Below are 25597 nucleotides of genomic sequence, written 5' to 3'. Positions count from 1 at the left end.
ACGGGGCAGGCGAGTGTTAACAAACGGAGATGGTCTGAAGTTGTCTTGTAGTTAGAGTCTCATGATGAGACACGAACCCCACCGCCAGAGGAGGAAAAAAAAAAAAGTGAGAAAGAAGAATGAATTTATTCAAACCCAAACGATGCCGTATTCAAGGAATTTCAAAAAAGCCAGATTCAACGTTAGAAAACTGAGAAGCCACCATGTCTAGATGGGCTGCTCTGGTCTCAGCCCTGTGGGCCCCTGCCCTCCTGTTGCCCTAAGGCTCCAGGTCCTACCTGGGGCGGAGCCTGCTCTGACCAGAGTTAGGCAGGAGTCAAGAAGGCCGTCTGGTGCCACGCTCCACCAATCAGCACTGCCGCCGAGGCCCAAGGTCCCCAAACCCCCACGGTTTGTCACTCTGGATCAGGACAGAGCAGCTGAGGAGAAACTTTCTTTACTTATTTTACTCTGAACGCAGGAACTGAAACCTGAAGCAACAGGAAGGTGGGCCGGCCAGGAAACATTCTAGGGGGAACGGAAGTACGGAGTGGAGGAGGCCTCGAGAGGTCTGCAGTGCCAGGAGCATCGGGGTAGAAGAGGGGACCGCAGGGATGCCTTGTGCCACCACCTGTCAGGCCACCAGGGGGCTGCGGCCTAGAGGGTGAGGGCAGGAATTGGGCCGTGCTGAGGGTGGGTTAGATAAAGGGCTGTGTAAAATAAACATAAATATAGCATGGTAGGAGTACAAATACAAAGAAAATATGTGAAATAAACGAGGATTCGCACAAATAGCGGTGGGATGGGAACTGACACAGAAGAGGCCTTCTGGAGCCATTTTCGTAGTCGTGACTGAACGACGTAAACTGAAAACAGAAATGTGTTTAGAGCCCAGGCCACCCCCTAGCTCGGGAACGGAATGGTAAGACCAATCACGGGGCACTCCTGGTGCTCACAGAGGAACCAGAATCAGAGCAGGCCTGGGAGCCCCAGAGACAGGGCTAGTGCACAGCCCAGGCTGGCTCGCCAGCCTCTCGGCACACCAAGTGTCACAGAAAGTGAACCCACTTGATGCTGGGAGCCACAACAAATAGTCTGCGAGATCCTGCCGCCCGAAGGCCGCGGGCACTGGAGGAGGGGGCCCATATGCTCCCGCCCCAAGCGCCGCACCGACGGCAGAGTGATGTCGCGGGATGCGACAGCCGTCTCCGGTGGGGGGGGGGGGGGGGGCGGGGGTGGGAAGGCTGCTGCGACGAGCAGACGTGCCTGTGTGATACCACGCCACCCCAGTTGTTGGATTATTAACGGTCCTGGGCAGATGGGCACAGCAGGTTGTATGTAATGCAATTATTTGGGGGCAGGCTTCCAGCAAAGAGGGAGGGGCCAAGGACCCTTCAAGTTCCGCACGCATTGCCGGGGAAGGACGGTGGGCAGAGAGAAAGCTGGAAATTGTAAGTGAGAAATGAACAGCCCGAAGACAGGGAGGCCTCGCGTGGGCGTTTACGTTTAAGGAGGCACAGGCTTTAAATGCCAGGGTGTCCAGACTGTTCTCTGTCTTTTGCAAGACGCCAAGAGGCACGTTAAGAGTTTTGACTTGCTCTGTGGTTTTATGGGTACGTAAATCCCCCAATGCTGCCAACTCTGGAGTCGATTCAGGCCTATCGTATCTGTAGACCGAGAATCGAAAATCCTCGAGGTCCGACTCAGGTGACATGAGGAGGGTTGACGAGAGTGAATTAGAGCAAAGGAGAAGCCGTGTGGGTTTTGATGCCCTCCCTCCCTTGGATCCCGTCCAGGTGAGGCCACATTTCTAAACCACATTGAAAGGCCTGGCGCCTCTCGTTTCCTCTCCTCGCCACGTTACTTGTCTATAGGCAGCCAGAGAGGGTGTGGGAGATAAGGCAGGGCTGGCACCTGACCAGGTGTGGTCCGCTGACAGTCCATCAGGCGCGTCTGCCTGGAAGCCTCCTCCGCTGGGTGAAACGGATGCCATGAAACGCTCTGTGGGGCAGAACCTGTTTGCATGATAAGAAGACGGAGCCCGCTCTCAGGTGACTCTCAGGCCTGGCTCTTTTCCTTTGATCTTCTTTGCCGGATGCATCTTCATGAGGGTGACCTCATCCCCCGGTGACCTTCCATCCCCGTTTGCCTGGGACAGTCTTATTCACGCCCGATATACTCATGTGATTGTTCCTATGGCTCTGCCAGCGTCCGAGGCTGTCCGATAAATTCTATCCGCTGCGACCTCCAGCCTCGCTAAATGCTTAGTCAACGAGACCAACTTTTATTAGTTTGGGATTCCTGGCTCATCTGAAGGCTGGAGTGAAACGATATTTTAAGATGCTAATGCTTTCTCCCTTAACAAGTGGGGCTGCACGCCCAAGGCGGATGGGAAGTTAGGACAGTCTCGGGGAGAGCTGGAATGGCCCTTGGCGTGAGTACTGACCTCGGAGTGTGGACTGCACACCAGACAAAGAGGCGCCTCTTAAGCCACTGGCTTCCACGCCTGGAACACGGATCAGGGAAATGAATGCCTAACTTGGACGCTGCAGGCACCCTCTAGACAAAGCCTGTGGTTCTCGTGCGTTACGAGCTTTACCTCTCTTTGTCTCTGTTTCGTACGGGTCTGGTCTAGATCTTGTTGCATAGGCTTCTAACACCGCAAGGCAGGACCATGGCACCAAGGCACGCCTGGTCATGCTGTTGAGCACCCAGCCCTCGTTAGCGATTCCCTAAATCTTACATGACCCGTGTTCACAAACACAGATTCTGTGGCCTTGTTGTCTTTTCGAAAACAGACAAACAAAATTTTTAAGTTCTATAGAAATGACCAAATATTTTAAGCTATGGCACAAGTAATTAAAGTGTCTCCAAACACTGAATGTCATGGGCTGGAAGATATCATCAGTTGTAAGATGCAACCTCATCTTGTGTGCTAGTAAGAAAGAAAAAAAAAAAAGCCAACAACTAAAAGTTAAATTATGGCGTACCCTTCTGATTTCAGAGATGTTAAATGGGAAAACTGTGTATCTTAGAATGAACGAAATGTAGTATCTCACAAATAATGACTTTTTGGAATCTGAAGTCAATTTTATCTTTTTTTTTTTCTGATTTTGTAGTTCATAAGAAAAAAAAACAACAATAAGCACATGCACAAGTAAGTTCAACAAGTTGCATACCAGTGGAGCGCACAGAGCTAAGTATTTAGTAGGTCCTGTCCCAAACTACACACACTGCTCATTAATACTCCATCCTAATCCCAACGCTGGCAGGATGCTTGCATAGTATTGTTACCTTGCTCCTCACTACATGACATTATTTTATTCTTTTTTAATTTTCTCATCTCTGAGCTGCAAGACAGTAACTGACAAGATTGCAGGTGAGTACTAATATCGACTTAAAAGGACAAACTATGCAATTCATGTCCGCATAAATCTCAGCAAGAAGATCATCTAAACTAAGACATTTTTCTTGTAAGCTCCCTGGGGCCATGAGCTTGATTTTCTCTAAGATACGCCTCCCCTGATTCTATGGTTCTCAGACTTTAGGGCACCCAAGAATCATCTGAAAAATGTGCTTAAAAATGCACGTTCTGGAGCAGTAGGTCTGATGGGATCTGGGAAATACCCATTTGAAACAAGCTTTCTAGGCCCGTGAGAACCACCATTTGAGAATTATCACCAGGCCCATCTGGTGCAAGACTTGGGGTGGGGGAGGAATATCTTTATGGGACAGGGGACACACTTTCCCTAAAGTTGAGGAGCAATTTGAAAGTCCAAGCACATGTATCCTCTCATTCATGTTTGGCCCAGATATTTGGGGCCCTGAGTTAGAGCCCGGGTAAAAGCACAGGCTTAAAACAGCATTAACATCCAGTTTTATCCAAGAAGGATCATCCTGGCTGACTTGCCAGTTTCTGAAGCTCCGAAGCAGTCAGATGACCCCGAAAAGAGGCTGGGAAAGAAAAATTAAATTTCTGGAATTGATTTGATTAATAAAATGATTTAAAACCCAGTAAGTACTAATGTACTTCTAACATGTCCAATAAAGTAGTGCATGAGGAGTACTATATATTTTTAAGAAGCAGTCTTATTAAAAGAAATAGGGGCAATGGTCCTTTTTTTGCGTGCAAGAACACCGCAAAACTGACCCAGTTTGATCTGACAACAATCTAGAGAGCAAAGCAGAAAAAAACAAAAAGAAATTGTTCATTTTATAATATATATTGGTTTTTTTAAATTGCATCAAGTTGTCAAAAGCTACCTGAAAGTGGTCATCAAATCTTACTAATTTTTTTTTCCCAACCCTTCCTTAAAGCCATTTTGTTCCTAAAAGAAATGCAAAAAAAAAAAAAAAAAAAAAATGTCTTACGTTTACTGTTCAAGATTTGTCTTCCACCCATGTCAATAACTTTGGTCTGCCTCCTTTCCCCAGCCAGGTGCTCCAAGAGGAACCTGTCCAACTCCTTGTAGGTGTTATGGAAAACACAACCTCGCTCAGCCTGCAGAGCAATTGCCTGCTGCAGCACACTCAAGCTCCCCTTCGCTTTCTCCAGGTCAAGGGACTCTTCTCTCATGGCTGCCAGGCTCCCGTTACCATCTTCCTCCACCCCCGCGCACGAGGGCTGGCCTGTGCCATCTAGTGGTTCCACGCGAGGGTTCTGTGGGTCTCTCCTTTCCGTTTCGGGGTCACACGTATTTTCACAAGACAGAAACTTGTCACCTTCGGTTTTGATTTCAGCAGCTCCCAGTAGGTCTTTTCTATCATCCACTAAGATATACTTTGGGACCCTGTGCGGTTTGGTTTCTTCTGAGACGTTGGAGCCACTGTCCCAACCATTCTCTGCACTTTCAGAGCTACTCTCGCTGTCATCTGAAGAGCAGAACCGAAGCTGGGGATCATTGAGTTTTTCTTTTCCGTCATCAGAATGAACCACGAAGTGCTCGTCCGCTTCATCACTCTCCGCTTGGACACACTGGAGGCCACTGCCATTTAAATTCTCACTCACAGTCTGAACAGACACATTGTTTTCCAATTTCCCCAAGTGCATTAAAGATTTGACCACGAGCTCTCGATAGCAGCCATATCTGTCTTCCTTCCCACTGGAGTTTTCTTGGGCAGTTGAATGAAGGTGCTCATCCATAGGTTTTATCATGGTTTCTTCTATGGAAAAAGAAAGCCAATATTTACAAAAAACAAAACAAAACAAAAAAGCAAAAACTATTTTAAGAAAATTGCACAAATAGATGATAGATCGATTGATACAGATATACATATAGAGTAAGTACAATATGTGAATATGTGAGCTCTATCAATTTTATAAACACTGAAGAGAAAAATATGTATCTTCTTAAAATAAAACAAAACAAAACAGACCTTAATACTCTGAGAATTAAATTTAAAGAAGTGAGCTAGGAGAATTTTCAGCATATTAAGAGCTAATTGTTTCCAGGGTACTGAAATAGATACTTAACAATAACAGAGTGCTGAATGTGAAATTATTGTTTCTTTTTTTTTTTTTCATACTGAGAGTGTGTGTGGATGAGTGGGGGAGGAGCAGAGGGAGAGAGAGAGAGACCGAGAGAGATAGGGGGAGAGAGAGAGGGAGAGAGAGAGAGAGAGAGAGAGAGAGAGAGAGAGAATCCCAAGCAGGCTCCACACTCCGTGCGGAGCCCAAATGCGGTACTCAATCCCACGGCCATGAGATCATGACATGAACCAAAATCAAGAGTCAGACGCTTAACTCACTGAGCCACCCAGGCGCCCTTACTATACCTCTTTATTGGCAAATCCTAGCCAGCCAGAAGGAAACCAAATATGCATAATACTATGCATTATAACAGAAACATTCATCAGATTTCTCTGCTGGCGTGGCAATGTATCTTCAAAGCTTATTTGGTTTATGTTCTCTACCTCCACAGTTTCTCAAGCACACTTTCAGATTTCGTGGAATGTTAGCTAAAATACAAAATACATCCACAGAGAGATGGTAATGAAGAGTTCTGAAGCTTTCAAGGCTTCCTGTTCACTTTCATAACTGTCACGCGGAAATTCCGTGCCAAGGGAAATACAAGCAAATGGGAGAATTAGCACGATCGTATATCTTAACTAGTAACACATTTTCCGGCCTGGTATTTGCACACATTTGTGTAAGAAGGCAACGAAACCAGAGGTGAGTGGCCGCAGTATGTGGCACATGAACTCATCGTTTTCAGTAGAGGGTCAACTGGAGTCTTGACCGTCAAGAGCCCTGTGACTAAGAACAGGCCTCCACGTGCTGCTCCGTCCAGAACAGTCCACTGGATCTCTGTGGTCCTAGTCCAGTTGTTACTGTCCCCCCTTCACTCTTGGCAGTGGCCCAGCTGCAGGGACAGTGTGTGCGTGTATAGTCGCATGTATGTGTGTATGTGTTTAGCTGTATGTGTGTGTGCACGTATATGCATAACGACAGTCAGCCTACCCAAGCCGGTCCCAGGGCAAATGCACCTGTTCAGGGTGCAGAGATGCAGATTCCCCAGTAACCCAGCCCCGGCTGTGAAATGCACCTGACAGCCCAGCAGTGGTCCCCTAATATTCACTAAGACAAAAAAAAAAAAAAAAAAAAAAAAAAAAAAAAAAAGGAGAGGAAGCAGGGCCCTCTCTGTGTCTCTAAAGGCAGAGTGGGGGATGGAAAACGCAAAATAATAAGCCCCCTTAAAGACTGTGAAAGACACCAAGTGAAGTGCATTCTGTGTTAATAAACATCTTTGGAGGGAAGAAAAGGGCAGCCATCCTGTGTGATGGCTGCAGGAGAGAGTGCCTGCGCCCAAGACAATGTGCCTTTTTTGGTCTCATTTAATTTTTTATAAACATTGTCTCTGACAAGGACACTCAAAAATACATCTCCATCATCTTCCTTTCTGGTAATTATCTCCCTAAATCAACACTGGACTGCCAGGATCAAGTAAATATTGCCATAGTAACTAAAAGCATTTTTGGATGCAGGGAAGAATTTAGTCACAACACTAGCCCCTTTAAATAATGCTGATTATAGGGTGCAGCCTTTTGTGGGGATCTATTCAACATAAACTGAAAAATTTAACATTTTACTTCCTAGAAAAGAGGCTGGAAAAACAAGCACATAATATTTGATAGGACGGTCTATTCTCTCCTGAATTCATATCAGAGGAATTCCAAGTTTAAATAATATATTAAACATAGTCTAAAATGCAAATGAAGTTTTTCTCAATGTCACGGTTGGCTATTAGGAGAAAGTGTAAAGGGTTATGATAATTTTAAAGTATTATGGACTACAGAAAACAAATAAAAAGCATTTTCAGTGAATATGCTCAATTCATTGAACTATTCTCTCACTCCACTTAACTACCCACATGTGTACAATAATGATTTATAGACATTATACCTAATTATGCATATTTGGGCTGTGTGAGAGTGCTAACAAAAGCTCTAGAAAGCAACAATTACCTCTGTTGCTTAGCTACATAGTTTAAAATATTCCTATTAAGTGCAGATCACCAGAGAGGCGGGAGCGACAAAAACGCACATGTGCACGACAATGCGTTTCACTGTGCCGCCGCTAACTGCTAGCATTTTGGGTCATTTCCAGTTTACGTAATTGTTTGGTTCAACTGTTTGTTACATGCTAAAAGAAAATATTTATTAATTATTCTTCAGAAAGAGAGGAGTCCTGCCGACAGAGGTGCCTACGTGCGTGGCACGCGATGGTTTCCGGGGACATTCGCAAATCTGCAAACCAACTTTCCACGGACCCACCCCTCTCTGGCTCTCTGTCGTTACAAGGGAAAAAACAAAAAGACAAAAACACAACAAAGTTGAGTCAGCTTTTGAGCCTGATAGATCTGTGACGGGCTGCTCACTTCTCTTAGCTTTGTAATGGGCTGCCTACCTTTTTAGGTTAGTGTGTTTTTATTTTCACCGGGCCACTGGTGATTTATTTTGTAGCTTTGCCATTAAAAACAGCTGACCTGGTTTTGACTGTGGGCTCGCGTGCTCACCTCTGTGCAGACCCCGAAGGCATCCTGCACCTTTCCGAAGCCCGTGTCCTCACACGCATAGTGAGGCCCACTGCGGAGGTCCCACGGGAGTGCATGCAAAGAGGGTGCCACACAACAGGTGTTCGTAAACGGTGGCTCTCTTCTCCCTTCCCCCAGATACAACTTCAGAAGACAGTAACGGCAGAGGATACGTGGACCCCTCCACCTAAATGAGGTGGGGCCTGGTTTTTGTTTATTTACTTTTGAAAGGGGGGAGGGGCAGAGAGAGAGGGAGACACAGAATCCAAAGCCCTCTCCAGGCTCTGAGCTGTCAGCACAGAGCCCAACATGGGGCTCAAACCCACGAACTGCGAGATCATGACCTGAGCTGAAGTCGGCCGCTCAACTGACTGAGCCACCCAGGTGCCCCTGGTTTTTCTTTAGGATAAGTGGTCAATCTGGGCACCTGCGTGGCTCAGTTGGTCAAGTCACTGACTCTGGATTTCAACTTGGGTCATGATCTCACAGATCCTAAGTTCGAGTCACACATCGGGCTCTGCACTGCAGAGCCTGCTCAGGATTCTCTCTCTCTCCCTCTCTCTCTCTGCCTCTCTCTCTGTTCCTCCCCCACATGTGCTCTGTCTCTCTCAAAATAAATAAACTTTAAACAACAATTAAGAAAAATAAGAATAAGTAGTGGATCCGACGTCTGAGAAAGGGCACATGGTCCAGTGTGAAGGGAACTCAGCCAGTTCCTCACCGACACCACACATACTATGGAACTTCCCACCAACTGCCTTCAGAAACTGGATTTCAAGAGGTGCCTGGGTGGCTCAGTCGGTTAAGTGTCCGACTTTGGCCCAGGTCATGATCTCACGGTTCGTGAGTTCGAGCCCCACATCGGGCTCTGTGCTGACGGCTCAGAGCCTGGAGCCTGCTTCGGATTCTGTGTCTCCTTCTCTCTCTGCCCCTCCCCTGCTCATGCCCTGTCTCTCTCTGTCTCAAAAATAATAAAAATATTTTTAAAGAATTAAAAAAAAAAGAAACTGGAGTTTCAATGCACAATGCACAATGCGGATGGAAAACCGCTATGGGTTTGAGGTCCAGAGACTGGGGCCAGACTGCTGGCCCGGCAGTGCCTTTCTGCGTTCTGAGTCCTATTCTTATAAATGAGGATGATCCAATGACATCCTAGGACAATAAACTGATGTTCCTGGCATGGTGTTCGGTGCTTTATTGCATTTAATCTTTACAACAAGGACAAGAAAGGTCTATTCCATTTTGCAGAAGGGAAACTATTTCTCAGGAGCTACGGACTTGCTCAAGATTACACAGCTAACCAGTGACGGCAGGGGTGTGGTTTGGGGGCTTCCAGATCCAGACCCAGAGCCACGTGCTTCCGAACTCCATGCCCATCCCTCTGCAACACATCCCACAGCCCAGGAAGTGCATATGCCACGGGTGATGCTTGCAAAACACAGCGACCCTTAGGAGAAACTGTTCAGCATACTAATAGCCTATTATTTTCCCAAGTTTGGATGCTTGCAAGAGTGAATTTACAGGAAGATACTAAAACACGATTGTCAGCTGACTTGCAGTAAGGAAGAATGGCTCCTGAATTATAAAATTATAAATAAAATATGTAAAGATGAATCAACAACAACCACACGACAAAAATTAACAAGGAACCACACCTCGGCTTTCTCAGCACCACAGCAGCATAGCTCAGAAAATTCCTAGGGTATATTCCTGGGGGCAGTCAGAGCCTTGGGTGATTACCTAGGACACCCCTCCCTCCCGCTGAGAGCATTTCAAAGTGTGGAGTAGGGAGGAGGGGATGGAGCTTGGAGGACACCTTCTGCAACTTAGGGTAAAAAAAAATAAATGTTTTTGCCCAATATGTAAAGGTTCACTTTTGTTTATTTGCTTTAAATCAAAGTCTCTACTCTGAGATGTCTGGTCATCCTAGAAAGTCTATGTTAATGGATTCTCACATTTCGTGTCCACTGTTCTACATCAAAACAATTTTAAAAAGTCATCTGAAAATCCCAAGTTTGGAGCTTGACTCCTTTAATATAAGTGGATTTTATTATAATTGGATTTTAGTTCTGTTTCTGGAACTATCAACGTTGCTTCTATAGACAAATTAGTTTTCCAGGTCTCTTGCATATGTAAATTCTGCTGGGAACAAAAGCCCTAGAAAAATGAATTTATCCTTCAAAGTTCTAAAATCGGGGTGGTTTATTCATTATTTGCAATTTTTTGAGAGGTAAGATGTGTTAAAACGATCATCCCAGCCCCTAGAGCTCTTACAGTTGTGACAGATTTCCCTGAGTCACCAGTGCGTGCTTAGAAACTGAGGAGAGGGGGGCGCCTGGGTGGCTCAGTCGGTTACGCGTCAGACTGCGGCTCAGGTTATGATCTCGCAATCGGGGGGTTCGAGCCCCGCGTCGGGCTCTGTGCTGACAGCTCAGAGCCTGGAGCCTGCTTCCCATTCTGTGTCTCCCTTTCTCTCTGCCTCTCCCCTGCTTGTGCTCTGTCTCTATCTCTCGAGAATAAATAAACATTAAAAAATTAAATAAAAAAACCTGAGGAGGGACTCCACACATTTGGCTAATGTCACTTCCAGGTGACCTTCCTTTCCTCGTCTGCACTGGGGAAGCACGCGCTTGCCCTACCTACCTCCTGGTAGTACTTTGCAAACTTGTCTTCCCTTTGCCCCAGTGAAGAAGCTGCATCTGTATGGGTTTTCCACAATCTCTTCTATCACCACTAATGTCCACCTGCAGCTCTTTGAGAGATAGCCAGTTGGGGGTAGGAGACGCAGTTGTGCCATTAAATGAATTCAAGCTTAGGACCTTAGCCTTCCTGAGCCCTGCTCCCTCTCTTTGTCGTCTGAACTGCCTGCTGAAGACACAATTGGGCACACCCCTGGACAGGTAAAGACCTTGGGGTACCCGGAGTAAAGGAGAGGACAGGTGGAAAGCCCCGATGTTGACTTGCGCCCTAACTCAGCTCTCTTTCCTTCTGGCGAGAGGGGGTGACGGGCTCATAGACTGAAGCCAACGGAGGGTTTTGCTCTTTCAGCTAGGATAGGAGCATCTGTGACCTGTCATTTCTGGAAATGTGACTTTGTGATTTGATGTTGTAAAATGCTGCCCTGTCTACTTTCTGGAGGTAGTCAGAGCATGGGAGAATTGGATTATGGAGCACGGTTAGCTGGGAAATAATTATTTTGCTTATCCTTTAGTTGTGTCCTAATTATCTTCTTTTCAACACCTATGAGCTGCATTACCTTAAGCATTAAATCTCTTTGGTCTTCAGTGATCTCATCTGTAAAATCATGACCATAATCATGCGTACCTCATGTCATTGTTGGGTAGATTAAGTGATGTAATTTATGTGCCTGGAATATATTAAGAATGCAAAAATAATGGCCACCACCACTATAATTTCAGCATATTCATTACTAGTAGTGCTTCGAGTGCTAAATATAAAAATAGATAACATTTGGGAACCTGCAAATAGATGTCCATCAATGCTTGTAACTGAATGTTTCACTGAGAACATTCTGACAGTACATCTTCTTGGCTGGTATTACGCATCTATGATGATCACGTGACTGACGTGAAAGGCAGGAAGTCAGTGGGCAGACCAGTCCTGTCCTCATGGTACTCACAAGAATGGGTTGGTGGAAAAGATGCCCATTTAAAAAAATACTCGGTGAATTAATGTCAGCCAGATGAATTATGCCTCAAGTCTAACCACATTGATCCAAGGACCTTCCCTAATACCGGATTCACCCCGCAATTTTCATAAATCAACGAAAAACTGACCAGCTCAAGGAAACAAATAGTCAAGGATGATTGTAATTTACAGATGACCGATGAGGCTGTAAGCCATATGCTAACTACAGAAAAGCCGGGACATTTACTTAAACACTGTCAAATCAGAATACAACTTTGTTTTAACTGCAAAATCTCAAACTACTCACAAGCCCAAATTACCGAAGATCTGATGGTTGTGACCTGACATTTGTGTTCATTCAGTCAGTACGCTTTTACATCTTTTCTAGTAATACCTATCACTATTACTATGACTCTTTCAATAACAGATATTTATGATCTAAGAACTCACTGCCTTTGGCTTGTATAATACATACTTCTTTTCAAATAACATCTTATTGAGTGCATTTTGATTCCTTAAAAAGTCCCATTCGGAAAAGACGTATTTCGTAGAATATATGTACACCTCATTTCATTTTCTAACCAGTCAAGCTTTAGATTTCCATTTATTTTTTTTCATAGATTTTTGAGATATGTTGTGTGTCCTTCGATTTCAGCCTCATGCATAAAGTGGTTGGTGGTGGTCCAACTCCTGGAGGTGCTGTGAGTGCCATGGGCCGAATAGAAGCAACTGTGAACTGGGGAGAAACACATCCCAAAATTTCAAAATAGTAACTACATATCACTTAGCATGCAAACAGCATGTCGTGAGTGAGTGAAGAGTCAAATTCACGAAATATAATGCATGCCTAAAGATAAATGAAAATTATTTAGTTCTGAACTAATGGGCACAGTGATACATTTTCCCACTGAAGGAGACCCTGGACGGCCAACTTTAGGTCCCTTCTGCTAAGTCCATTGCTGTAAGTACTTATTTTTAGAATGGTAAAAATATTACAGTCACAGGCCACCGGAATTAGTCTGTGTTATTACCAAATATATTTGGGGGGGGGGGTAGTGGCTAAATAATACTCTGCATGTTTATAAAACAAAAGAAGTAAATGCTTTATTTATATATGTCCTATCTTAGATACCTTAAGCTTAAATATGTCTGCCCTTTTATTTTTAAGGGTTCTTTCAGGGATAGACATCCGTCCTATTAGGGGGTCGAGGTTCTCTTTAAGGCTTAGTATCTTTTATTTTCTTCAAAAAGAGGCACAGTCCAATTCTATACTTTTGAAAATGGACTCGGGGCAAGGACTCTCCGTGGCTTGTATTTAGACTCTCCACAGTTACTGACTGAAAAACATCGGCTCTCAGTAAATGGATGCTGAGTGAAAGCAAGGTTTGCTTTTGCTTCCAAACGGGAATCTGCCTTTACAGCCACACAGACTATGTTCTACATAAGTTAAGACTGGGTCTTTGGTGCCAGGGAGTAGACAAAGTTTGGGCCACTCCTGCTCGCTACCTGAGGCGGTGTGATCGCTGGCTTCCGGGAGGCCATCTTCCTCCTCCGCCTCGGTCCTGTCGTCACATTCTTCTCTGCAGTCCACGTTTGGGCTGTAGTGTCGGGGCTTCATTAGCAGGGATTTTCTCTTGTTGACTGGGACGCCCAAAGCCTGCTCTGCAGCTCTCCTCTTCTTCGCCATGGAACAATCGTACGCAGCACTGTAGTGATTGAGGCAAATTAAGAACATGGAGAAAAGACTTTACTGCTACTTGCCATCTGATTTCCATGAAGTGCAACCCAAAGCCTGTGGACGCCTGGGACCAAAGGTTTAGGGTTAGTTGTTGGCACTAATGAAAACAGCCCATCCATTGACTCTACTGAACCGTGTGGATTCTATTTTACTGTCTATCAGAAGAGTTTAAAAAAAAAAAAAAAATCATCCTTAATCCTGAGTAAGCATATGTTAATCTGTGCTTTGCTTGGCACTACATTAAATACCCAGGGAGGGATGGAACAAGATTTGTACTGGTTTGCTAATCCTAAGAAACAGCTAATGTGAAAAATATACCACCAGACACACACACACACACAAAACGTGTCCAGTATGGATAAACCACAAGGTTTTTCGAATAGCTGTTTGCTACCCAAACTGCTTATCTCTCCCGCAGTTGTGCACCAAACTTGAGATGCCACATCCTGAGCTTTGACCTGAAAGGAAAAAGCATAAAGGGAGGGGTAAGCTAGGAACACTCTGTCAACCCATCTCCAGTCACAAATAAAAAAATGAAAAAATAAAAAAAGGTGGAAAGATGCTACCTGGCACTCTGCCTTTTGATTTTCACCCATTTGGCACACAGAACAAACAAATAAAAGGAGGAGACATAAGATTGGATTTCACAAAAATGGACAACAGTTTATCCCTATTCTTGTCCTCGTATGATTTTATTTGGAAATGCTCCTGAGGGCGGCCCTTTCAAAACAGATTTCCTACCTATAGCTCACTCAGAATTAATGCAGATCACTCTATGTGCTGAAGTTAAGACAAACATTCTCTTGGCAAGATCCAGGAAGACCAGAGGGTTTAGCCCACAGTGAGTCTGTGAGAGATATTTATTAAATGCTCTTTGAAGAAAAGCACAAAGCTTTAGAAGCAAAGATCCAGAACAGAGAATCTTAGAGTAATAAGATATTACTTACTCCATCACAAAAAAACTACTGAATACTCAGTAATATTATCAAGTAGATAAAGGACTTGAATTGTTCTCTTAGGAGCATCAATGCAAAGACAGTGGCCCCGTTCACAAAAATTATTTGATTATAGCTGTACCTGAATTCTTGAACTTAGAACAGTAGATTTAAAAAACTTCAGAGGGAGAAAAAAAAAAGGCTATTCCTTCCAGGAAAAAAGGAATATAGAAAGAGAGATAATCCGAGAGGGTTAGAAATCTTTCAAAAAAAAAAAAAAAAAAGATTAAAAAGTGGATGATTGAAAATTATCCTCCAGAAGAGAACAGTGACCTTCCCAAATAAACTCATTTCCCTTTGCAAAATCTCTCTGATGAGCCCAAATTTAAAGCGACCCTGTACAGATGATGGAGCAAGAGGGAATATAATCAGATGACTATGGTAGCAAAAACCTGCCTTTATATGGTGGTGGATATATAGCATTCATATGGAGACTGCAGAAAGTGGAAACCTACATGGCCTAAATCTGCTGGTTTCTCAAGGAAAAGTCTACAACGTGGGGAGGTAATGGGAATGTGCAAAAAGAAGCAGAACTACCCTTACACGAGTTTGCTTCGTCAAGGAGACTGACCTGGGAAGGAAGGGGGACAGAGAAACTTAGCAAAACGGGTACGTTTTCTAGGTATGGGAGGAGAGTTCAAGAACTTCCCCAAACGAGTTAAAGTGTCCTGAGTCGAGTGAACTTCCATTAAAGATGCTCAGAAAATATACCAGACCACTAAACTATTATCTCAAACCAGGAAGATGCATAGAAAATGAAATAGAAATTTGCTCCTGGCAAATGTCATTCAGGTATTAAAGCAGGGAAAGAAAGCGGATTCTAAAAACCACTTTAAGCATACCATCTGTGCCAGGGAAAAGGCCAAGAAAGTTTATCAAAACAAAGATTTGTCAGTGGCAGGAAACACTGATCAGTAAGACCTGGGTGGCGGGGCTGGTTTACTAACTGGTTGATGAGGAAACTGTCATTTCTTTCTTTGATGGTTGATGAATGAGGCTGACCATCTATTACTTGGACAATCCTTACAAACTTTGTGTCATTAACACTGTTATCCAAATTGACTTATAAAGACAAGTATCGTTCTCAAAATCACATATCTGGTCAATGGTGTGGCTGATATTTGAATCCCAGGCTGCTGGGTTTTCTCCTATGTGTTGCCAGATTAAAACAACGAAGTTGCTAATTTCCATATGCATTTGGCAACTGGGTGAAGTTATACCTGAGTCAACCAGCCACGTCTCTAACTGGAAGGAAGCTATCACAGGGCTTTGCCCAATGATTTAGATGCAGGTATGTAGGACGCTCGTCAGATCTGGAGATAGTACTGAGTTGCAGCAATGAAAATCATGTTGCAAAATGTAATTAAGATCCCCAAAGTGTCCATAGTCTGGAGTTGTAGGGTGAACCTAATGAGATGACATTTAATGGTAATAAAACTCAAGTTCAGTGTTTAGGTCCAAATACTAACTGTGCAAGGATGAAGGGGCTATGTAAGGTTTTACTGAAAGTACAAATTTAGCTTAAAATAAATGATTGTGTTTGATAGTGTGTAGGAAGTTCCTTAAAGAATATTATCTGTGTAACCTGGAAAAAATAATTGTATTTTTTGGAACATCAAATTCCTTATCCCTTGAATAGGGATAATAATTTCTATATCACATGTGGTGGATAGAGAAGATAACATCTGTGCTGTTACTGACTAAAATAGGTTAAGATAGAACTGTTCTGACTCCCTGCTCAGTGCTCCTTGGACTCCATCAACATGAGACTGATGCTGTCACAATGCGACATCACAAACTCTCTCCCTAGCATACTGCATAGATTTATGCATGCTTGTATGTCCGTAAATGCATTCTAATTTTTTACATATTATTTATATTTACATAAATTACACGAGATTTATACATAACATTTGCTTTAAATCTCACATTCTGTGCATTTCTCCATTGCAAAGTAGCCATGGCCCAGGCAGCATTTGGAGCTAAAATGAAAGGCTTTATAACAAATATTACCCTTTGTGTGTGCATGGAAAATGGTCCCTTTCCCTAGTTTTCCCTGAGGGCACACTATTTTGGCTTTATTGTGACACTTCACTGTGACACTGCAATGAGGGAAAGCCATGCTTTACATGTCACTGAAAGAAATGCCACAAAATGCTAACATATCTTCTCAAGGTTGCCAGAAATAATTTCCACTGGGTTGTGTTTTCCCATCTGCAGAGCTCTGAAATGTTAAGGAAATAAATGAGCTCTATTATCTATATTTTTCTAGTAGATGAGAAAGAAAGAGAAAAAATACACTCAGCCCTGCATTTATTGTTCTATTCAATCAAACTGTTGCTTTAAACATCCACAGTCCTCGAGGGAACTTTATCAATGCACCAAATACCTTTCAACATCACATTTTCATATCTGTGGTTTTGACTTTATTAAAATATCTTTAAAAGATCTGTATGTTTACTTGGGAGAAATTTTTGGTTACATATTTGAGAAATGCTTCCATTTAGAAACTCAGAGTCTAATTTGAAATGGCATTCCCTTTGATGACAACATACAGCTGAAATTTCATTCAAAACAATGATTGAGAAAAACAACAATTAGATAACTTTAATGATAGACTCAGGGCTGGAAGTATGTTTAGAAGTCACATCCATTGATCTTTCAGATTTCAAAGAAGAGTACAACAAATTAGAAAACTGTGAATTCCTAAAATCTGTCCAATAAACAGTGGGTTCTACAGTTTTCCAGCTTATTTTCCAGTCATAAATTCTCAATGCAAGTTACAAGGAGACATGTAACAAATTAAAAAATGCAGGTTCAGTAATAGATCTATTCTGAGTACACTCCCCTCAAAAAATAAAATACAAAAATCAATGAAAGTTATGAATCCCTGAGCCTATGGAAATTATTTATAGGTTCCATTTCTATGGAATATTCATAATAGGTATTCCTGTGGATTTCTTTTAACTAGGAAGAACACCACAGACTTGTGGAAAGGAACCAAGGAGTATAAATTTGAATTAAGGATGATTCAGAAAAAAAACAACAGTATGATGATTGAAAAAGGAAAAAAATTAAATTATTATTTTCAGAGACATCCTTTTATTTAAGGAAAATCCAAATGAATCTACAGATAAAATATCAAAATAAGAAAGCAAATTTAATGAAGTCATTACAAATTATTTGAGCTTCTATAAACCATCAATAAAAAATTAGAGGGAGGGTCTGGGGGCTCAGTTGGTTGAGTGTCTCAGCTCAGGTCATGATCCAGGGTCGTGGGATCAAGCCCCACATCAGGCTCTGTGCTGAGCGTGTAGCCTGCTTAAGATTCTTTCTCCCTCTTCCCTTCTCCCCCACTCTCTACCTCTCCCTCAAAAAAAAAAAAATTAATTAGAAAAAAAGTTAAAAAATGAAACCATTTATAATGCATAGAAATATAAAATACTTAGGGATAAATCTAAAAAAAGATGCATAAAACTTACACAAAACAACATTTAAAGAAAACTAAAGAACTAAACAGAGAAATATAAGATGTGCATGAAATTAAAAACTCAGTGTTGGAAGATTTCAATTCTCCCCAAATTTATCTATTAGATTCAATGAAATCTCAAAGTCCCAAGAGTAATTTTTTTTTTAGAAAGTAACAAGTTAAGGGGCACCTGAGTGGCCCAGTGGGTTAAACATCCAACTCTTGGTCACGGCTCAGGTCATGATGTCATGGTTTGTGAGATCGAGCCCCGCATGGAGCTCTGCGTTCACAGTATGGAGCCTGCTTAGGATTCTCTCTCCCTCTCTCTCTGCCCCTCCCCTGCTCACAATTGTTATCTCTCTAAATAAATAAATAAATAAATAAACTTAAAAAATAGAAATTAACAAGTTAATTGTAAAATTTCTATGAAAATGAAAAGAACTAAGAACAACATACACCATCTTGAAGAAAGCAACAAAGTTGAAAGACTTACAGTTTTAAATGTCAAAATTTATCATAAATCTCTAGTACTTGACATAGGGTGTTGTGGTGCAAGCATAAACAAATAGACCAATGTAACACAACAGATATTCTATCCACGGGGTTCAGCAATAGGTTCACACATATATGGTCAATTTTTGACAAAGGTATTGTTGAGAAAAGGGTTGTTTCCTCAGTGAATGGCACTGAGTCAACTCGACATCTATCTGAAAAAAAATGTCTTGACTTCTACGTTATATCATATACAGCAAACAATCCCAGAAGAATTATGGATTTAAAAGACTAAGAAGAGAGTAGAAAAAGCAATCCATTGAATGGGAGAAGGTATTTGCAATTCATCTTTACTTAAAAAAAAAAAAAACTTTACATACAGAATATGTAAATATTTCTTGCAAATAAATAAGAAAATGACAACCTAATGGAAGAATCACAACATAGATCCACAGGTCTCTGGAGGAGGGCCACAACATTGCAGCAAAGAATTAGAAATTCTCAAAAAACAGCACTGGCAGAGATAGAATCCCTAAACTTGAAGCCAGAGATGGCCATCGTCAACTAGTTTCTGTTAGATCTACCAAGTCATGATGTCAAGCAGGCATAGAAGTCATGGAAGGCCCACCATTAGGCTGAGACAAGTCTAGAGGAAACAAGCAAGATCAGCGATCAGATTCCATAACATCCACCACTATGGTGGCAGTACCTCACCCTCAACAGCCACAGGTGAGCCACACATAGGGGTCTTGAATATCAGACACAAAGGGAGAAAAAGGATGAACTTGATTTATAAATGAGTTGGCTCAGCATCTGAGGGCAATTGGAAAACAGGCCGCAGGTCATCATGTAAGGGTGGCTCTGAAAGGACAGAGAGAAGAAACTTCCCAGTGGGCAGAGCTACAGGACAGGGCAGGGATGCAGCTGGCCCTCCACTTTGCATGAAGAGAAAAGTTGCCAAGGAAAGGAAATATAGGTGCCCATAGGCAAAGCGAATAGTTTAGTTAGTCAGGCAGGGACAGAGATGAATGGTTTAGCTGGAAAATCAGGGACAAGAAGGTCTGAGGAAAAGGCATGTGAATGCAGTTATGAAAGTTAGGATGAAATTTGAAGGCCTTTGTCTTATGCGATGACACCCACCATATAGCACATACCAGGGAATGAGCATTAAACCACCACCCAGACATGGCCTTGTCAGACATCAGCCAGGCTCTTTCTTTAGCTTTCAGATGCTGTTGCAATGGAGTCATTAATGAAGTAGATTCAGGGGCAGGGGAGGAGGCATTGAATATACCGAAAACATGGATTCCCACCAAGACTGAATTAGCTACTCTCACAGCCCAATGTCCTGTGTGTCAGCAAAAGAAATAAATGGCATGTGCCCAGTATGACACCATCCTTTGAGAAGACCAACCAGCCAGTGGGCCCTTTTCATTCTGGAAGGGGCAGCAATTTAACTTGACTGGAATTGACACATATTTTGGAAATGGACTTGTTTTTCTTGCCTTCAGAGCCTCATAGCACCACTCTCTGAGGGCTTACGGAATGTTTGTTCCACACAAGAAATTTTCATACATCTCATTGGACCACAGGATCCTGTTAGGAAGATGACTATGGGAACAAAATAATTGGATACATGTTATTATTACTTACCACACATCGCAGAAATTGCTGGCCTGATGGAGTGATACAATGGCTTCTTGAAGGCATAGCTGAGATGCTACCTTTGGAGGTGATACCCTGCCAAGATGAAATCATATGGCATTTGTTTTTCTTCATCTGACTTATTTCACTTAAGCATAATACCCTCAAAGTCCATCCATGTTGTTACAAATACAAGATTTTATTCTTTTTTATGGCTGAGTAGTATTCCAGTGTGTGTGTGTGTGTGTGTGTGTGTGTGTGTGTGTGTGTGTGTGTGACATCTTTATCCATTCATTCACTGACAGACACTTTGTTTCCATATCTGAGTTACTGTGAATAATGTTGCAATGAATATAGAGGTGCATATATCTTTTCAAATAATTTTTTTTGTTTTCTTCAAATAAGTACCCAGAAGTGGAATTGTTGGAATATATGACAGGTTTTTTGAAATTATTCTTTTTTGAGAAATCTCCTTTCTGTTTTCCATAGGGGCTCCACGAATTTATATTCCCAAGAGTACAAAAACATTCACTTTTCTCCACATCCTCACCAGCCTTGTTATTTTGTGTCTTTTTGATAACAGCCATCCTGGTGGGTATAAGATGATATCTCAATGTGATTCTGATTTTATTTTACTGATGATGAGTGATGTTGAACATATTTTCATATGTCTGTTGACAAACTACATATCTTTGGAAAAATGTCTATTCAGATCTCTGCCCATTTTTAATCAGATGGTTTGTGTTTTGTTGTTGTTATTGAGTTGTAGATCTTGATATATCTTGGATATTAATCCCTGAGCAGATATATGATTTGCAAATATCTTCTTCCATTGAAGATGTTGCCTTTATGTTTTCCTAAGGATTTCCTCCACTGTACAGAAGCTTTTTAGTTTGATGTAGTGCTATTTGTTTATTTTCTTCTCGTTGCCATTGGCTTTGGAGTCAGATCCAAAAAATATCACCAAGAGAAATGCCAAGGATCTTACTGCCTATGTTTTCTTCTAGGAGTTTTGTGGGTACTGGTCATATATCCAAATCTTTAATCCATTTTAAATTAGTGTGTATGGTATTAGATAGTGGTCCACTTTCATTCTTTTGCATGTAGCTGTCCAGTTTGCCCAACACTATGTGTTGAAGAGACTGATCTTTTTCCATGGCATATTATTGCCTCCTCTGCCATAAATTAACTCACCATATATATATATGTGTGTGTGTGGGTGTGTGGGGGGGTTATTTATGATCTTTCCATTCTGTCCCATTGATGAATGTTTCTATTTTTATGCCAATACCATACTGTTTTATTACAGCATTGTAATATAGTTTGAAATCAGGGAGTGTGATGCCTCCACCTTTATTCTTCTTTATCAAGATTGCTTTGGCTATTCAGAATCTTTTGTGGTTTCATATAAATTTTAGGATTTTTTTTTCTATTTCTGTGGGGAAAATGTCATTAGCATTTTGATAGGGATTACTCTGAATCTGTAGAGTGCTTTGGGTTATATGGACATTTTAACAATATTAATTCTTTCAATTCATGAGCATGGAATATCTTTCCATTTATTTGTGTCTTCCTCAAGTTATTTCATCAATGTCTTGTAGTTTTAGAGGACAGATGTACCACCTCCTTGGTTAAATTTATTCCTACATACTTTTTAATACAATTGTAAGGATGTTTTTTAAATTTCTTTCTGATAGTTTGTTGTTAGTGTATAAAAACACAACAGATTTTTGTATGTTGATTTTGTATCCTGCAACTTCACTGAATTTGTTTATTGGTTCTAAGTTTTTTGGTGAAGGCTTTAGAAAAGTCTTCTATGTATAGTATCATGTCATCTGAAAATAGTGACAGTTTAACTTCTTCCTTATCAATTTGGATGCTTTTTATTTATTTCTCTTGTTTGATTGCTGTGGCTAAGACCTCCACCACTATATTAAATAAAAGTGTTGAGAGTAGACATCTTGCCCTGTTCCTGATCTTAAAGGAAAAGTTCTCAGTTTTTCACCATTGAGTATGATGTTAGTTGTGTACTTGTTATATATGGCCTTTATTGTTTGAAGTACATTCCTCCTGTGCCTGCTTTGTTGAGCATTTTTAGCATTAATGGATGTTAAATTTTTTCAATGCTTTTTATGCATTGATTGAAATGATCATAACATTTTTTACCCCTCATTTTGTTAACATAGTGTGTCACACTGATTTATTTGTGGATGATAAGCCATCCTTGCATCCCAGAAATATAGTCCACTTGATCACAGTACACAATCTTTTTCCTGTATTGTTGAATTCAGTTTGCTAATATTTGTTGAGGATTTTTGCATCTGTGTTTATCATGGATATTTGCCTGTAATTTTCTTTTTTGTGCATCCTTTTCTGCTTTTTTGTAGCCAGGTGATGCTGACCTTGTGAAATGAGTTTGGAAATACTCCCTCCTCTTCAACATTTTGAAAAATTTGGGAAGAATAACTATTGAATCTTCTTTGAATATTTGGTAGAACTCGCCAGTGAAGTCATCTGGGATTGGACTTTTGTTTTGTTGGGAGGTTTAGATTACTGCTTCCATATCCCTGAAAATTGGTCTATTCAAATTTTCTATTTCTTCATTAATCAGTCTTGGAAGATTTTACGTTTCTAAAAATTTATCCATTTCTTCTAGGTTGTCATTTGTTGGCATATTATCGTTCATAGCAGTCTCTTACGATCCTTTGTATTTCTTTGGTATCAGTTGTAACTTCCCTTCTTTCACCTCTGACATTACTTATTTGAGCCCTCTCTTTTTCTTATTAAGTCTAGCTAGGAGATTATTAATTTTGTTTATCTTTTCAAAGAACCAGCTCTTAGTTTCAATGATATTTTCTATCATCTTTTTGCTGTCTATTCCATTTATTTCTGCTCTGATCTTTATTATTTCCTTCCTTCTTTTCTTTGACTTTGGGCTTCATTTGTTTCCTCTTTTTCTCATTCCTTTTGCTGTGAAGTTAGTTTATTTGAGATTTTGAGTGTAAAGTTAAATTGTTTACTTAAGATTTTTCTTGTTTCTTGATGTAGGCTTGGATTGCAATGAATTTCCATCTTAAAACTGCCTTTGCTTCATCCCATATATTTTGGTATGATGTATTTTCATTTTCATTTGTCTAGGTATTTTTTTTATTTCTCCTTTGATTTCTTCATTGAACCTTTGGTTATTTAGTAGCATGTTGTTTAATCTCCACATATTTGTGATTTTTCCCAGTTTATTTTCCATGATTGATTTTCAGTTTCACACCATTGTGGTTTGAAAAGATGCTTGATATGATTTCCATCTTCTTAAATTTATGTGGACTTATTCTGTGGCCTAACATATGATCAATCCTGAAGAATATTCCATGTGCACTTGATAAGAATGTGTATTCTGCTGCTGTTGGATGGAATGTTCTGTTTAATCTATCTGGTCTAATGTGTCAGTGTTTCCTTCTTGATTTTCTGTCTGGATGACCTATCTCTATTGATGTAAGTAGGGTGGTAAAGTCCCCTACTACTATTGTATTGTCATTGATTTCTCTTTTTAGGTCTGTTAATATTTGATTTGCATATTTAGGTGCTCCTATGCATGATGTATAAACATTTATAAATGTTACATTTTCTTGCTGCATCCCCTGCTTATCTTTTATTACAGTCTTTGTTTTTAAGTCTATTTTGTCTGAAATAAGTATAGCTACCCCAACTTTTTTTTCTTGGTTTCCATCTGCATAAAACATCTTTTTCCAACACTTCACTTTCAGTCTGGGTGTTTTCTTACATCTGAGGTAAGTCTCTTGTAGGCAGCGAAGAGATGGGTCTTGTTTTTTATCCATTCAGCCACTCTTTGTCTTTTGATTGGAGTATTTATCCATTGACATTAAAAGTAATTATAGATAGGTAGGTACTTACTGCCATTTTGTTCATTGTTTTCCGGCTGTTTTTGTAGTTTCTGTCTGTTTCTTTCTTTTTCTCTTGCTTTCTTCCATTGTGGTTTGATTCCTTTCTTTGGTGTTATTTTTAGATTGCAGTCTCATTATTTTTTGTTTATCTACTATAGGTTTTTGCTTTGTGGTTACCATGATGCTTGCATATATCAGCCTGTATATACTGGTCTATTTTAAGTCAATAGCAAGAAAAGTTTGAACACATTCTAAAACTACATTTTTATTGCCCACTCCCACATTTTGTATTTTTGATGTCACATTTCATCTTTTTATTTTGTCTATTTCTTAATTTTTACATTTATAGTTACTTTTTTTTTTACCACTCTTGTCTTTTAACTTTCATAGTAGCTTTATAAGTAATTACTGAATTAACTATATATTTACCTTTACCAGTGAGCTTTTACTTCCATACATTTTCTTGTTACTAATTAGTACCTTTTCTTTCAGCTTAAATAAGTCCGTTTAACATTTCTTGTATGGCAAGTTTAATGGTGATGAACTACTTTGGTTTTCACTTGTCTGGAAAACACTGTATCTCTCGTTCAATTTTGAATGATAACCTTACAAGTATAATATCCTTGGTTGCAAGTTTTTGTTTTCAGCATTGCTAACATATCATGATACCTCTTCCTGGACTACAAAGTTTCCGGTGAAAAATCTGCTCATAGTTTTATGGGTTTCTTTGTACATAACAAGTTGTTTTTCTCTTGCTGTTTTAAGATTTTGTCTTTAATCTTTGACACTTTAATTATGATGTATCTTGAGGTGGATCCCTGGATTCATCTTATTTGAAATTCTGTGGAGTTGCTGGATCTGTTTGTTTCCTTCCCCAGGTTAGGGATGTTTTCAGCCATTATTTCTTCAAATAATGTTCAAATATTCTTCAAATAATTTCTTCAAATATTTCTTTTTTCTCTCTCCTTTTGATAACCATATAAGTGAATGCTTTTCTAACAGATGTTGCCCCAAAAGTCCCTTATTTTCACCTTTTAAAATTCTTTTTTCTCTTTGTTGCTCTGTTTGGGTGAGTTCCACTGCCATGTCTTCCATGTCGCTGATCCTTTCTTCTGTTTCACCTAGTCTGCTGTTGAACCCCTCTAGCGTATTTTTCAGTTCAGTTATTGTATTCTTCAGTCTGTGGCTTCAGTTTGGTTCTTTCTTATAGCTTCTATTACTCTGTTGAAGTTCTCTCTGTGTCCATCTATTCTCCTAAGATTAGTGAGCATCTTAATGAGCATTACTTTGAATTCTTTATTAGGTAAATTACTTATCTTCCATTAAAGGTTGTGTGTGTGTGTGTGTGTGTGTGTTGTGGCTTTGTTTGTTTTGTTTTTCTGGGATATTATCTTGTTCTTTTGTTTGGAGCATAGTCTTCTGTTTCTTCATTTTGCTTGACTCTGTGTTTATTTCTATGTATTAGGTGAACAGCTACCTTTCCCAGGCTTCAAGGGGTAGTTGTAGGAAGACTGAGGGAGTGTCTGCCTGTCTGTTCAGGGCCCTGAATATGGTAGCCTGCCAAGAATTATCTCTACAATGTTTCAGCCTCTTGACACTGAGAAACACAAGCCCTCACACAAAGCCAGGCATTCAAGGGATATCCCCTGTGTGGCCTGTGTACAAGCACTGGGTCATGGTACAACACCCACTAGGTTTAG

The 25597-nt window shown here is 40.8% G+C and overlaps 1 protein-coding gene across 1 annotated transcript in view; it reads right to left on the bottom strand.

Annotated features, from left to right (window-relative positions):
* Nucleotides 1-13366, bottom strand: part of ST18 (ST18 C2H2C-type zinc finger transcription factor) — a 66860-nt gene extending 53494 nt beyond the window's left edge. The window contains exons 1-2 of the mRNA XM_049633717.1: nucleotides 13167-13366; nucleotides 4351-5142 (exon numbers count right to left, since the gene is read on the bottom strand). Of these exons, the coding sequence (XP_049489674.1) occupies nucleotides 4351-5142; nucleotides 13167-13347 (973 nt within the window). The 5' untranslated portion in view covers nucleotides 13348-13366. The remainder of the gene's footprint in view (nucleotides 1-4350; nucleotides 5143-13166) is intronic.
* Between the last annotated feature and the right edge of the window lie 12231 nt (nucleotides 13367-25597).

This window comes from Panthera uncia, chromosome F2 (genome assembly GCF_023721935.1).
Source record: "Panthera uncia isolate 11264 chromosome F2, Puncia_PCG_1.0, whole genome shotgun sequence".
NCBI lineage: Eukaryota > Metazoa > Chordata > Mammalia > Carnivora > Felidae > Panthera > Panthera uncia.
This window is presented reverse-complemented; position numbering and strand designations above follow the sequence as displayed.